This window comes from Candoia aspera, chromosome 4, assembly GCF_035149785.1.
Source record: "Candoia aspera isolate rCanAsp1 chromosome 4, rCanAsp1.hap2, whole genome shotgun sequence".
Lineage (NCBI taxonomy): Eukaryota > Metazoa > Chordata > Lepidosauria > Squamata > Boidae > Candoia > Candoia aspera.
This window is the reverse complement of record NC_086156.1, coordinates 44,652,887-44,668,416: the sequence shown is the minus strand read 5'-3', so window position 1 is coordinate 44,668,416 and position 15,530 is coordinate 44,652,887. Positions and strand designations below refer to the sequence as shown.

The following is a 15,530-nucleotide window of genomic DNA, read 5'->3' as shown; positions in this document are numbered from 1 at the left end:
AAAGAAAAAGGAGATTAAATTTAATAAAGGATGAAAGCAGCCTAAGACAAGCTAAGAGAAGATTAACCAACAATGGACCCTGAAGAATACTCAGATATTACAGGCAACTACTGAAAGTTCTGCTTGCATTTTACTGTAGTTTATTTTCTTATATTTATTTTATGATAAAGCTTTAATTAGGAAGGAAATTTCTAATTCATAAACAGATCATGACCTACCTACTCAGAGATTTCAGAATAGCTAGGGAATTTCTTGCTCAATCTTCTTACTTGTGGTTGGATGATATTAACTCATCAATTTTTTCTGATGGAGCCCTGGAGTCCAGCATACACATATTTCAGCTGAACTATAATTCTGTAAAATGGGTTGGTAGTCATGCATAAATGCAGGTGGTAAATTTTATTTTGCCATAGAGATAAAGGGAAGAAACTAGCCCAATGGTCCAGAAAAGTATTTAGGTTTGCAATTCCCTACAAGATTATTTGGCATTGGGTCTTATTCAGTTTAATTTCTTGGTAGATGCTTACAGAATTTCACTGCCAGACTATACTTTACTCCAATATACATGTGATTAGAATTAAGCCCCAATAAACATAGTGGGTAACCATCACACTCGAATTTTAGACTGGTTTTAGACTGATTTTGTATTCCATTTACTGGTCAGTAAATCACAATAGGCATTGCATTGTGGTTCTATTTTTTTTTCCAGAAATATTTCATTATTTTTTTCTTAAAGAAAATGAACACCTACCTGGCTTTGAAACACCGCAAATGTTATCAGATAATCTGGGATAGAGGTTTTTCAGGCCTTCAAATGTATTTACATAAAAATATTTGTCTTCAGATCCTGCCATGGTCAAGAGTTCGTCTGGCTTGGCTCTTTCTATCCCAATAGCATAGATCATGATCCCTTGAGCCCGGAGATTCTTCGATATGTCATTGAGTTCTGCTGCATCATGAGAATCCCCATCAGTTATCACTATGAGAACTTGGGGAACATTCTGGTGTTTGCGGCCACCATGCTTCTTAGAGAAAAGGCTTTCTGAATGTCGCAACGCCTTGGCGGTGTAAGTTGTTTCCCCAATAGGCTTATCATTCTGAATAGCCTTAATGATTGCAGCTTTGGTATTGAAATTGTTGAGATAGAAAAATGTTTCTGGCTCTGCAGAATATTTGACTGCTCCAAACTGAACTCGATCGTGGCTGACATCAGATTTTTTCACCAAAGTAATCATGAAATCTTTCATAATATCATACTCTTTGGGATCTATACTTCCAGAACCATCAATGACAAAAACAATGTCTAGACGTTCTATTCTTCGGCATTCTACAATAACAATAGGATGAGCGGGTCACACAAAGGCAAGTCAAAATGAAATCTGACCTAGCTCTACAGTCAGAAACATTATAAAGTCCTAGCGGCCCCCAGAATTTATTAGGCTATAACTTCAATCAACCCTGACTATAGACCATGGTTGCGAGGGGCTCAGAATCATTGTAACTCAACAGTAGCTGGAGAGACCTCAGGGTTATCAGCACTGATCTAAGGGTAGAGGAAGGAAAACATATAAAAATGCAGAAATGTTATTCTGGAGAATTTCCATTCAGTAAAATGAAGAGTAGCATGAGCTATGTAATTCCATCTCCATGCTATATGACTTCCACCCTTAGTTCTATGGCCAGTAAAAATACTTCTTCCAAATAATGCATGGGGGGGTTCTGCCCTGTGATGGGAATTTCCAAAATTTCATTACATTCACATGAAGTTTTCCTATGATGTACTTTTAAATTCTGTAGTAAGGCCTGCTGAACTCTGCAATATTAAGCTGCATTGCTTATGTTATTATATTAAGTTCTATTGAGTACAACGGTCAGAACAGGAATAAAAACTAAAGAGGCCCAGAATATGTAAGTCTGTAAATATGGAAGCAGCTGTGCTGGGCCTCCAACATGACCTCTTAGTTTGTGGACCCCCAAATATCATAAACGTGGCTGCCCAGTGAACCAGCTAAACCAACCATCATCTTCAGAAGTCAAGTGATTGCAATAGTCCTCCCTGGCTAAGCCAGTCCTGGCTAAGAACGGACTGAAGGCAGACAAGCTGTGCAGCTAGTTAGGAGCCAGATCTAGGAGATGTGGTAGTGGCAGCCAGTGCTCTGAGAAAGTGAAAGGCCTTCTTTTACCAGATGGCACTCTTACAATGACTGCATTTTTACCATGGGATATCAGGTCTCAGCATCTTTGCCTCCTGCCTGCATCTCATTTTGATGGGCAGTATCTGGGATGGCTACCTAGATATGGAACCTGAAACTTGGTTATGGAACTAGATACATCGGTATCCCTTATTTTCTGTTTGAATTCATTTGTTCCTTGAACTGATCTCTGTGTTCTGTTTAGAATTACTGATTACCTCATGGAGTAAAATTGCTTAAGATGATATTGGTATGTTTCACTGCCTAACCTCACCACTTGACCATAAAAGGGAAAGCAAGTTTTGGAGAGCTGTGCTTATTTTCAGAAGCCCTTGCGTGAAATTAGAGAGATTTGTTCATTTAATAAGCAGCATAAGAAAAAGCAATTGGACATGATAAACCGGCAGGTCAAGCTGCAGTGAGCCTCTCTGCCTTAGGAAATTACCAGCAAAGACACTGAATGAACAGCAGACTACAACAAGCTAGGCTGAACAAGACTAAGGGATTGATCCAGGACTTTGGAGTTCAGTGTGATTCTGCTTGGATATCAGCACTGGTTTGACCATCTTGGCTTTGTACTGCACCCATACTCGAATGGGGACTGACCTCTTAGCTTGTCTTTTCTAGTGGCAAATTATGTCACCAACACTACACAATAAATAAACCTAAGGGTCATTCATCAAGATTAGGTCTGAGTGATTGACTGGGTCTGAGTGACTGAAATACATATTAAAAATTCCTGGCAGATTGGAGGACTGCAGACTGCAGGCTGAAACTATGTCCCCAGATATGCATAGAGTTGTAGACCCTGCAATACTCACCATCATAAGGGCTACATATTTCAAAGAGGATCTCACTTTTGAAGTGCTTTAGAACCTCAAAGTCTTCCACATAAAAGACCATCTCCGGCTTCCCACTGATCTCCATCAGCTGCGTTTTGTTAGCCTGGAACAGCCCCACTGAATAGATTATGATGTTTTCCTCTCTCAAAGCTTCTGCGTGGTTTTTCACCTCATCCTGTGCTTCTCCATTAGTTATCAAAATAAGAACTTTCTTGACATACAGCCGTGCCCCTTTGGCAGGCTTGAAATAATCGGACACAAATTGCAGTGCACCTCCAGTGAGCGTGCTCTGCCCCATAAAAGTCATTCTCCCAATAGCATTGTTGATATCTCGTTTTGTCAAGTATTGGCTGAGTCTGAATTCTTCTTTGTATTTGCCACTGAACTGAACAACTCCAACGCGCACTCTGTCTGGACCAACATCGGATTTGTCCACCAGCTCCCTCATGAAGTTCTTCATTTTCTCAAAGTCCTCAGCCCCACTGCTTCTAGAGCTGTCCACCAGAAATACAATATCTGTTTTCTTTTCCTTGCAGACTGTTAGAAGAGGAATAAAATAAATATTGTAACATTTGATGTATCTTTTCAATATTTACACTAGCCATTAAATAAAACATACTGGAAATGAAAATACTGGGTCAAATGGTGGGTGTTAAAATGATGGCATTTTAGGCTGTACCTTTGAACATCATTTTTCAATTGTTAAATTGTCTAAAAGTTTCCATTGTTAACTTTTATAGATTTGGCAGCTAAGAGTAAGGATATAATAAATTCTTCATAAATCAGTCTTATTCTCTCCCTTAAATCTATGTAATATCCCCAACTTTGGGACATATTCTACTTTTTGTTTAATTATATGTCTTGCTGTTGTTTATTCGTTCAGTCGCTTCCGACTCTTCGTGACTTCATGGACCAGCCCACGCCAGAGCTTCCTGTCGGTCAACACCCCCAGCTCCCCCAGGGACGAGTCCGTCACCTCTAGAATATCATCCATCCACCTTGCCCTTGGTTGGCCCCTCTTCCTTTTGCCCTCCACTCTCCCTAGCATCAGCATCTTCTCCAGGGTGTCCTGTCTTCTCATTATGTGGCCAAAGTATTTCAGTTTGGCCTTTAATATCAATTATATGTCTTACTTGTCAGAAAATTTTCTGCCAGAATGATGCAACTTTTTCACAGTTCCATCACATATGAAGAAATGTTCCCTTAACCTTATAACTGCTGAAAAAAATCATGGATAACATTCAAAGTGTAAATGCACAGAGGGCTGAAACACATTTTGGTCAAATCTGGAATGCTTATATACAGGTAGTCCTCAGTTAAAAACCATAACTGGGACCAGCAACTCTGTCACTAAGTGACGCAGTCATAAAGCAAAACATCATGTGACCACACCAAGTTACGACAGCGGTTCCGGCAGTTCCAGTTGTGGTCATTACGTGAATCACACATGGTTGTTAAGCACAATGTTACATGAACATGACTTGTGACTTTCTGCCAGCTTCCCCACTGACTTTGCTTGTTGGAAGCTGGCAGTGAAGGTCACAAATGGCGATCCCATGACCATGGGACGCTGCAACCATTGTAATTGTGCACTGGTTGCAAAGCTCCTGAATTGTGATCACGTGACTGTGGGGACACTGCAATGGCCACAACTTCAAGGACCAATCATAAGTCTCCTCATTCAGCGCCATCATAACTTTGAATTGTCACTGAACGAGTGGTCACTAAGTGAGGATTACCTGTACTATGTAGTTATAAGGTAAAACATTGTTGTGGTAATAAAATATTTCAATTGTTGTAACCTTGTAATATTATTTGAGTAACATATTAATAAAGAAAAAAGAAAGAAAACAGTAATAATAAAAGCAAATAATAAAAATAAAAATATAAAGAATATTGGAAATAACTATAGGAAAAAACATATGAGACTAAGACAGCTTTTCCTAACCGTTTTTTTTTTTCCTTCATGCTGACCACTACATCATCTCTGAAACTTTTTAAAGCCTGAGTCAGCAAATAGTGATGGCAGACACCACGGCATGTGTGTTCACCTCTGTTGTGTATACAGGACTCCAGAATTAAATTAAAACCCATTAAAATGGGTTTTTTTAAATTTAAAAGCCATTAAAATGGCTGAAACATATGAGTTTATCAGACCTCAGGAGTCTATGATGTGATGGGGTGTCCTCGTGATATGGTTAAAAAAATCAAGATGGCAGTCCCAACAGGGCAATCAAAGCTCTATCCAGTTTTTATGTGCATTGCATATACATGGCACATGAAAAACAAGCAGAGTTTTGATTGCACTGGCATGGTCATTATCTTGACATTTTTTATTGTACCCTGTGGACACCCCTGGATGTGAAACTTTCCTGAGATTTTGGCCATTCCAGAAGTTAGTTAGTTAGTTAGTTTGTTGCATGTATAAGCTGTCCAGCTCAGAATGACTCTGGGAAGCGTACCATTAAAAACATTTCCAGTAAGTATTTAAAAAAACAAAACAAAAGGGGCAATAAGCCCAGAACTAATATAACAAACACCTGAGCAAAAAATGTCACAAGGGCACCTACTCCTAACCCAACAGCTGAGAGGAAAAGCAGGTCTTTAAGGCTAGTTGAAAAGAAAGAAAGGTTGGGAGAGCTTGAACTTCAGGGGATTCTGAAGCTGCCAACTTCAGTCTCTTTTGACAGCTGTCTAGGGACATCTACAGGCAGGGCAGGGGAGGGCAGAATGACAAAAGCTGCATCCCAGGTTCATGATGAGAATCCTGCCCCATTTGTTTGTGTGTTGTGAGGTCATATTCACATACAAAAGGGCAGAGCCCACTGTTTTCATCATTCCGATGAAGGCAGCAAGGCCTGCAAATGCCCATGTAGCCATCTCAGCAAGTTGTCTATAGTTCCTCTAACCCCCAGTTTATGTCTCTAAGCCAACAATACCCTCACATTTGCATGTTTTTAAAGGGCTGCTCCCAACTTGCATTAGGCCAGCTTCAGCATTCTGATTTGCTATGACAAACAACTGTTTAATACTTTATTTTCATTTTCTTATTTTATTCATTCTTATACTGTATGTTATAGCAAGCTCACATCAGATCTAGGATCAAATGACATCAGGCAAAACAAAAAGCTGTTCCTTCAGATAGACAAGCCAAAATGACATCATATGTATCGTAACATGAAAGTGGGGCATACTTTTCATGATGCCATGAAGCACATGATCACACTTCCCCTTTGCCCTCCTTTGCCTCCCCTACAGAAGCCCATGCCTCATACCTTCATCTATTTTGGTCAAAGACCAGCTCCTAACAATATATACCTGCTGGTCATTGGCCACACAATTAATGGAATGCAAAACAAAAATATAACCTTTTACCTTCCATAGCACAGATCTCCCGAACAACTTCATTCTTTATGTACTTCAGAGAGGCAAAATCATTCACAAAATAAGCTCGGTTAGTTGAATCTGCCATTGTGTAGATCTGAGACATGTTTGTGTGTCTTACACCAATGGCATAAAGATTTATCTTCTCATTCCTTAATCTCTTGGCTGGCTCCTCCACATGGTCTTTTGATATTTGATCTAATAACACAATTAGATGGCAGGGCACACTTCTAGAATGCTGATCTTGCAACTTCCTGAACAGGGGCTGAATGAATGTCAAAGCTGCTCCTGTGTGGGGAGTCCCACCAATTTGACGAATGTTATCAATGGCTTTCAATATATCATTTGTTCTTCTGTATTCCTCAAGATCAAATTCCACCTCGCTGGTTTCTGCATACTGCACAACTCCAACACGGACCTTATTTGGGCCTATAGTAAACAATTTAACCACTTCTTTCAAAAATAATTTGAGATCCACAAAGTCAAAATAATCAAGATTTGATGAACCGTCAATGAGAAAATAAATATCAGCTTCTTCCATATCCACACATCCTATAAGGGACAGAATGTTGATACATAATGAGATATTTAGTCCTTGAATGAAAGCATCTTTTTGTGCATTTCTTTCTTTCCCTGACTATTACACTGATGAGGCAACCATTGATAACGTCCATCACAGCCTTGGAGCAAGCCACTGAAACTGTGTAAACCAGGAAAGCAATATCTTTTGGTTCTATCAGAATACATAGATCCATGTAAAACCGAGATACATACTGTAGGTTTTCTTATTTAAAAAATGGCTACAAATTAACCAGGGAAGGGCAACAGTTTAGTGACCAAAGGGACACATAGTTTAATGTGACTGGCAAAAGTGATGCTGCAAAGCAGCTGAGGCTGCATTAAACATATTGATGGGTCTGTGATACTTTCACCTTTTTGTGGATTATTGGATTAGGGTTTTTAATTTTTTTTAATCCAGTTTTTTAAATTTTATTTTTAAAAAAAATTCTATTTTTTTTTTCTATTCTATTTTTCTATTTTTTTTCTATTTTAAGGCTAATTTATGGTTCTTATATATTTCTTCACTTGGAATGGTGAGAACTACATGGCATCAATTTTTACAACTGAGTCTATCAAAAACCAGTGCTGCTCAGAAGGGTCTCTGAGAATCTAGGAGGAGGAGGCATGAAATTTTTCTCATTAAGAAGTAAGTTCTTGCTTTGGGACGTCCTTTGGTGAAATAGGAATCCATTTAAAAATACATTGTTTTACTGAGTTTTCAAACAATGTGCATAATAGCAATCCAGAACAAAACTGATTGTGATTTCATTCTACATTTTATTCTAAAGCTATATATTTAAACTTCAGCAAAGGATCGTTACCTTGTCGTGGTGCTGGAGCTTGAGCACCTCAATGATGCCATGAGCTAAACCATGAAGGGCCACCCAAAACGGGAAGGTCATGACAGAGAGGTCAGACTAAATGCAATCCCTGGGGAAGGTAATGGCAACCCACCCAAGTATTCTTGCCGTGAAAACTAAATGGATCAGTACAACCAGAGATATGTCGGTATACCATCGGAAGATGAGACCCCCAGGTCGGAAGATGGTCAAAATGCTACTGGGGAGGAACAGAGGATGAGTTCAACTAGCCCCAGATGTGATGACACAGCTAGCTCAAAGCCGAAAGGACGGCTAGCGGCCGACGGTGCTGGTGGTGAACGACGAATCCGATGTTCTAAGGATCAACACACCATTGGAACCTGGAATGTAAGATCTATGAGCCAGGGCACACTGGATGTGGTTATTGGTGAGATGTCAAGATTAAAGATAGACATTTTGGGTGTCAGTGAACTGAAATGGACTGGAATGGGCCACTTCACATCAAATGACCACCAGATCTACTACTGTGGACAAGAGGACCACAGAAGAAATGGAGTAGCCTTCATAATTAATAGTCAAGTGGCTAAAGCAGTGCTTGGATACAATCCAAAACATGATAGAATGATCTCAATTCGAATTCAGGGCAAGCCATCTAACATCACAGTGATCCAAATATACGTCCCAACCACAGATGCTGAAGAAGCTGAAGTAGAGCAGTTCTATGAGGATCTGCAGCACCTACTGGACAACACGCCTAAAAGAGATGTTATTTTCATCACGGGAGACTGGAATGCTAAGGTGGGCAGTCAAATGACACCTGGAATTACAGGTAAGCATGGCCTGGGAGAACAAAACGAAGCAGGACATAGGCTGATAGAATTTTGCCAAGACAACTCACTCTGCATAACAAACACTCTCTTCCAACAACCTAAGAGACGGCTTTATACATGGACTTCACCAGATGGACAACACCGAAATCAGATTGACTACATCCTTTGCAGCCAAAGGTGGCGGACATCTATACAGTCGGTAAAAACAAGACCTGGAGCTGACTGTAGTTCCGATCACAAACTTCTTACTGCACAATTTAGGATCAGACTAAAGAAATTAGGGAAGACCCACAGATCAGCTAGATATGAGCTCACTAATATTCCTAAGGAATATGCAGTGGAGGTGAAGAATAGATTTAAGGGACTGGACTTAGTAGATAGGGTCCCCGAAGAACTATGGAGAGAAGTTCACAACATTGTTCAGGAGGCGGCAACAAAGTACATCCCAAAGAAAGAGAAAACCAAGAAGGCAAAATGGCTGTCTGCTGAGACACTAGAAGTAGCCCAAGAAAGAAGGAAAGCAAAAGGCAACAGTGATAGGGGGAGATATGTTCAATTAAATGCAAAATTCCTGAGGTTAGCCAGAATTATTTTTAAACAAGCAATGCGTGGAAGTGGAAGAAGACAATAGAATAGGAAGGACAAGAGACTTCTTCCAGGAAATTAGAAACATTGGAGGTAAATTCCAGGCAAAAATGGGTATGATCAAAAACAAAGATGGCAAGGACCTAACAGAAGAAGAAGTGATCAAGAAAAGAATATGCAGAAGACCTGTATAGGAAGGATAACAATATCGGGGATAGCTTTGACGGTGTGGTCAGTGAGCTAGAGCCAGACATCCTGAAGAGTGAGGTTGAATGGGCCTTAAGAAGCATTGCTAATAACAAGGCAGCAGGAGACGACGGCATCCCAGCTGAACTGTTCAAAATCTTGCAAGATGATGCTGTCAAGGTAATGCATACTATATGCCAGCAAATTTGGAAAACACAAGAATGGCCATCAGAGTGGAAAAAATCAACTTATATCCCCATACCAAAAAAGGGAAACACTAAAGAATGTTCAAACTATCGAACAGTGGCACTCATTTCACATGCCAGTAAGGTAATGCTCAAGATCCTGCAAGGTAGACTTCAGCAGTTCATGGAGCGAGAATTGCCAGATGTACAAGCTGGGTTTAGAAAAGGCAGAGGAACTCAGGACCAAATTGCCAATATCCGCTGGATAATGGAAAAAGCCAGGGAGTTTCAGAAAAACATCTATTTCTTTTTTATTGACTATTCTAAAGCCTTTGACTGTGTGGACCATAACGAATTGTGGCAAGTTCTTAGTGGTATGGGGATATCAAGTCATCTTGTATGCCTCCCGAAGAATCTGTATAATGACCAAGTAGCAACAGTAAGAACAGACCACGGAACAACGAACTGGTTTAAGGTTGGGAAAGGAGTACGGCAGGGCTGTATACTCTCACCCTACCTATTCAACTTGTACGCAGAACACATCATGCGACGTGCTGGGCTTGAGGAATCCAAGGCTGGAGTTAAAATTGCTGGAAGAAACGTTAACAATCTCAGATATGCAGATGATACCATTTTGATGGCTGAAAGCGAAGAGGAACTGAGGAGCCTTATGATGAAGGTGAAAGAAGAAAGTGCAAAAGCTGGCTTGCAGCTAAACCTCAGAAAAACCAAGATTATGGCAACCAGCTTGATTGAGAACTGGCAAATAGAGGGAGAAAATGTAGAAGCAGTGAAAGACTTTGTATTTCTAGGTGCAAAGATTCCTGCAGATGCTGACTGCAGTCAGGAAATCAGAAGACGCTTAATCCTTGGGAGAAGAGCAATGACAAATCTCAATAAAATAGTTAAGAGCAGAGACATCACACTGACAACAAAGGTCCGCATAGTTAAAGCAATGGTGTTCCCCGTAGTAACATATGGCTGCAAGAGCTGGACCATAAGGAAGGCTGAGAGAAGGAAGATAGATGCTTTGGAACTGTGGTGTTGGAGGAAAATTCTGAGAGTGCCTTGGACTGCAAGAAGATCAAACCAGTCCATCCTCCAGGAAATCAAGCCAGACTGCTCACTTGAGGGAATGATATTAAAGGCCAAACTGAAATACTTTGGCCACATAATGAGAAGACAGGACAGCCTGGAGAAGATGCTGATGCTAGGGAGAGTGGAGGGCAAAAGGAAGAGGGGCCGACCAAGGGCAAGGTGGATGGGTGATATTCTAGAGGTGATGGACTCGTCCCTGGGGGAGCTGGGGGTGTTGACGGCCGACAGGAAGCTCTGGCGTGGGCTGGTCCATGAAGTCACAAAGAGTCGTAAGCGACTAAACGAATAAACAACAATATATTTAAAAAGCTAAAGCATACCAATTAGAAAAAAGAAAGCACACAATAATACCATAAAAATTTCACTGCTTTTCTACAATATCTTATTCTTATTTATTGGTATATTTATTGTAACTTATATTTTATGATTTTAATCCTGGTTTTATTGTAAACCGCCCAGAGTCCCCCCTTCTTGGGGGAGATGGGCGGTAATAGAAGTTTGAAAAATAAATAAATAAATATCAGAGTGGTATTACATTATATCAACATGCAATGATAATTTTAACATTATAATTCAGCTTTTAAAATGAAACCTAGAATCATATTATTCATTCTTGCCTTTCTGCTGATACAAAGGCTATTCAAAGATTGAGAGTTGATAAATTCATTAAGCCAAACTTTATTCATGTCTCCTGTGCTGTTGCAAAAAAGGTGGCTATATAGACTCCATCTCTTAAATAAAAAAACCCAGATAGCCTCTCCAAATTGGGCTGACAGAAATTGCCCTTTTGAATTTGCAGCCCCTGACACATCACGTAAAGCCCAGTGCAACCTTTATACTGTCAGAAATTGCATACTACTGTTTTAGAGTAATGAAGAATTTCTCTAATGTGTTTCTGTGATCTTTGGGTTGATCTCATAAATATACTCCCCTACTGATTTTGGAACGTTTCCTATGGCCAACAACTACTTTTTTATTATTTATTTGGTTGATGGTTTCTAGAATGTTCTTGCACTAATTTTGGCAAGAAAACACATTTTCCACAAGATGTCAACATACTTGCCTCTTGATTTTGCTGTTAAGAGCCCACCCCTGCAAAAACCTTGTTGACAAGAAATTACCTTTTTTCAGAAGTTCTGTTCTTTTGGTATCCATGTAGAGTTTTTCCTCTATTTGGTTCATAATTTTCTTGTGAAAATCCATAGACTTATTGAGCAAATGAGAAAATGTGCTTAGTTGAGTAACATATCGCGATGGTGGGTAAGCAGCAATCTGGGTGAGCTGGGTAATATTGGCCTCTTCAATGCCAATGGCAAACAAGGTCACACCAGCTCTTCTGAGCAGCTTAGCTGCATCTTTCACACCCTCTTCTGAAGATCTGTGGCTGATAAGAATCGCTATTTGTTCTACCCCTTGAGCCTTCCTACTTCCAGCACTGGCACTGAAGACCTGCTGCCTTGCAAAATTGATGGCAGAAGCTACATTGGCTTTTCCTGGCTTAGGTGACAGTCCTTGGATATATTGCAAAACGCGAATTCCATCAGTTGCCATCTGCAGTGAAAATATCATCTGGGGCTTACTGCTGAAAGTCACCAGGCCTATTCTTATGCATTTCTCCTTCACATCCAAAGAAGACACCAGGTTTTCTAAAAAGAGCTGCATCTTTTCAAAGTTTGTTTGTGAAGAACCTGCATCCACTATAAATACCAAATCAGCAACTCCATCACCATGACATGCTATAATAGGAAGGAAACACAACATTCCATTTTGGCTGCTGATTAGCTTTTTCAGGCATCTCTATTGTGAATCAACTACACTTCCACATTTATCCGTCCCAAAAGACATGCGTTCTGCTTCACTTTTGCTCTAGGTAAATCTTTTCCAAATGGTGCCTTTCAGATATGCTGAACTATAACTCCCACCTTCACCAGACAACAAGGTCTTGGCCAGGCTGGAAAATAATGGTGGAAGTTGCCATTCAACACATCAGGAGCACACTGGGTTACTTGGGGGAGACTGCTATAGATCAGAACCATCCAATCTTTTGGCAGGTGGAAACCACTGTGGGTGGGCAGGAATGAGGTTTATAGTAAGGGTGGGGGTCCAGAGTTTGGTGGAGTGGGAGTGGGAGCTCAAGTCTGTTGGCATAAAAACTTGACATGCCTGCATTCTAACTATTGTTGTTTTGCATGAAAACTGGCAACTTTTGCCATTAATGTTTATTTATAAGGGTCAGAAAATAAGAAAGAACTATTGGAGACTCATGTGTGCCTCCCACCAGAGGGAAATGTTTGTACAGTACATTGGGATGCAGGTGTGTGTGTATGTGTGTGTGTGTGTGTGTGTTTATTAAATGTTTATTGAATAGAGGCCTCATAATACCCCCAGGAGCAAAAGGCAATATACACAGCACTGCCTCTCCTGTTCTTCTACACAATAGCCACCCAGAGTTGCATCGGTGAAAAGGGAAGCCATATAAATTGAAATAAACAAATAAATAACCCATTACTCATTTTTGCAAAGGGATATGATGCTAAGTTTACAACATTATTTCAAATGAGTCAGTTTTATACTTTTTTGGCTAACACCACCAACTTCTTCCTAATAAATCTATTTGGAATCATGGAATCGTATGTCTTACCTTCTAATACTGCTTTGTAGTTCATGTTCACAGCTGCCATATTTAAAAGATTTGCATCATTATTACCTATGTGAATAGCATCAACTACGATCCTAGAAATATTCTGACCAAATAAACTAAGGTCTTCTATTCTAGGAAAGAAGAAATAAAATGGCTTTGTGGCCATCAGATGTAGTTCATCAGGAGAGGCATCTTCCATCCCAATTGAAATGACCTTTACTCCAGCTTTCTGTAGTAGCTGGCCAGCTTCTTTTATATCATCTTTAGATTGTTGAGATGTGATCACTATCAAAATCTTGGACCTGTCTTTTCCAGGAGTTGGTTTCCAGGAATCAATATCATGTATTCTGTAGAGAGCACTGCCAGTTTTTAAGAGGCCAGCTCTGGGTACCATTCTCTTTTTGATATGATTTAACATTGGATTCTTCCCTTTGTAGGTATCCAATTGGAATTCACTATATACTTTATCGGTATATTGAGCAAGTGCAATGCGATATTCATTAGGGCCAAAAGGTAAACTCTTGATTGCTGTACTAATAAATGTTTTGACATAAGGGAAAGATGTATTACTACTGGAAACCAAAAATATAATATCAACAGGCTTGGGAACTGAAAAAGAAGAAAAGATATAATGACGTAATGCTTAAGCATTATGGCCTCAAAACAAAATGTTCAAGTATTTCAGTACATTTAAAAAGGTACTAGTAAGTGAAGCCAGCCAATTGGAAGCCAGAAGCCTAAAACTATTTATCAAAGCCTTTTTGTGGGCCAGATCATAAGATGTAATTGGACAAGGACCACAATCTGTCAAGTGCCTTGAGGTGCAACCCTTAGAGACCTCCAGAAGTTATTGCCATTTAGTAATTGTCAAGCTGACACAGGGAAAACATCCCTTAAAATATGATTGGAGATTCAAATTAAATTGTTAAATTGAACACTGAATTTAATATTGGACCTTGGGTTGGCCTATGACCAAAGAGACCTAAGTTCATGCCAGTCCTCATATGTACAAGGCCACTGTGTGATCTTGGGCCAGCCACTGACTCTCAGCCCACCTACCACACTACAGGGAAAAGTTCTGGTTATGGAGGAAATACTGTGGGAGGAGGGAGGTCTGTGCAAACCTCCTGAGTTTCTTACCAACCAGGAAAAGAGAAGGACCTCAGATGGCATTTTGTTTAGGATGCCCTCATAGCACCACATTTTAATTCAGGGACTAGTATACAAAGGAATCCTCTCTTTCTTTTCCTCTATCCTCTTGGCACATATGCACCATCATAGGAGGAAATAATATTATTTCAGTTTTTAAATATAAACTGCTATTCAGTTCTGAAAACTCCTAGAACAGCTAAAAGCATACAAGAATCCAACAGAGCAATTTTTAAAAGCCTGAATAAATAAAACTAATAAAGTATCCTTTTTTTAAAAAAAATTGCAATAGCACCAAATAGAGATTTTAAAAGATCTCCAGATGGAAGACTGAAATAAGTAGGTCATCAGTTGGCCATTAAAAAGGTGTAAGACTGGGCACCAGTCTGCCTCTTGATCAATCAAAACACATTCCACCTCCCCTGTCACTTGCTAGCCTTTTCTCCTCCCTCAGTTAAGGAACCTGAATTCTGGTTTCAATGCACCCTTTGAATGCTAAGAACTACAGCCCCCAAACCCCTGGAGGGTACCTGCTTGAAACTGCTGACAGTAATCCTTCAGCATGTCTAACTGTTCCTTACGTTTTTCTCAGTGGTTCAAATGCATCTTTCTTTTAGTGTCATGTTCACGGAACTCCTGTTTCTCAGGTGGATATATCTTACCATTAGGGGGTAAAAAAATCTGTTGTACCTGGTTTCTGAGCCATGGAAGTCTGTGTCCCAGTAATTATGAAAATTAATATCAACAACATCTTCATATTTTGAGCAATGTTCCAATCCTTAGCTGTGAAGGGAAAATTAAAAATGCCATTTATATTTTTTTCACAAGTGTCAAGAGAATATGATATAAAGATGAACCAGGGCTTACCATAGACATCTCAATGCCTGAAATAAAGGCCAATATCTGCATACACAAATTCACATATTTGACATATATACGCCAAACCACCATATGCCAGGATATTATCTTCCAGTAGTATCCATAGGGATGTCAAAACAGGTAAGATGGTAGTCACAGCATCATGACTGAACCCAGCACCCTTCTTGTACATGTGTT

At 39.8% G+C, this 15,530-nt stretch overlaps 1 protein-coding gene across 1 annotated transcript in view; it reads right to left on the bottom strand.

Moving 5' to 3' along the window:
* LOC134496297 (collagen alpha-6(VI) chain-like) overlaps window positions 1-15,231 on the bottom strand; it is a 53,426-nt gene extending 38,195 nt beyond the window's left edge. The window contains exons 1-6 of the mRNA XM_063302037.1: window positions 15,165-15,231; window positions 13,405-13,934; window positions 11,806-12,466; window positions 6,410-6,970; window positions 3,014-3,571; window positions 752-1,327 (exon numbers count right to left, since the gene is read on the bottom strand). Coding sequence (XP_063158107.1) covers window positions 752-1,327; window positions 3,014-3,571; window positions 6,410-6,970; window positions 11,806-12,466; window positions 13,405-13,934; window positions 15,165-15,231 — 2,953 coding nt within the window. The remainder of the gene's footprint in view (window positions 1-751; window positions 1,328-3,013; window positions 3,572-6,409; window positions 6,971-11,805; window positions 12,467-13,404; window positions 13,935-15,164) is intronic.
* Between the last annotated feature and the right edge of the window lie 299 nt (window positions 15,232-15,530).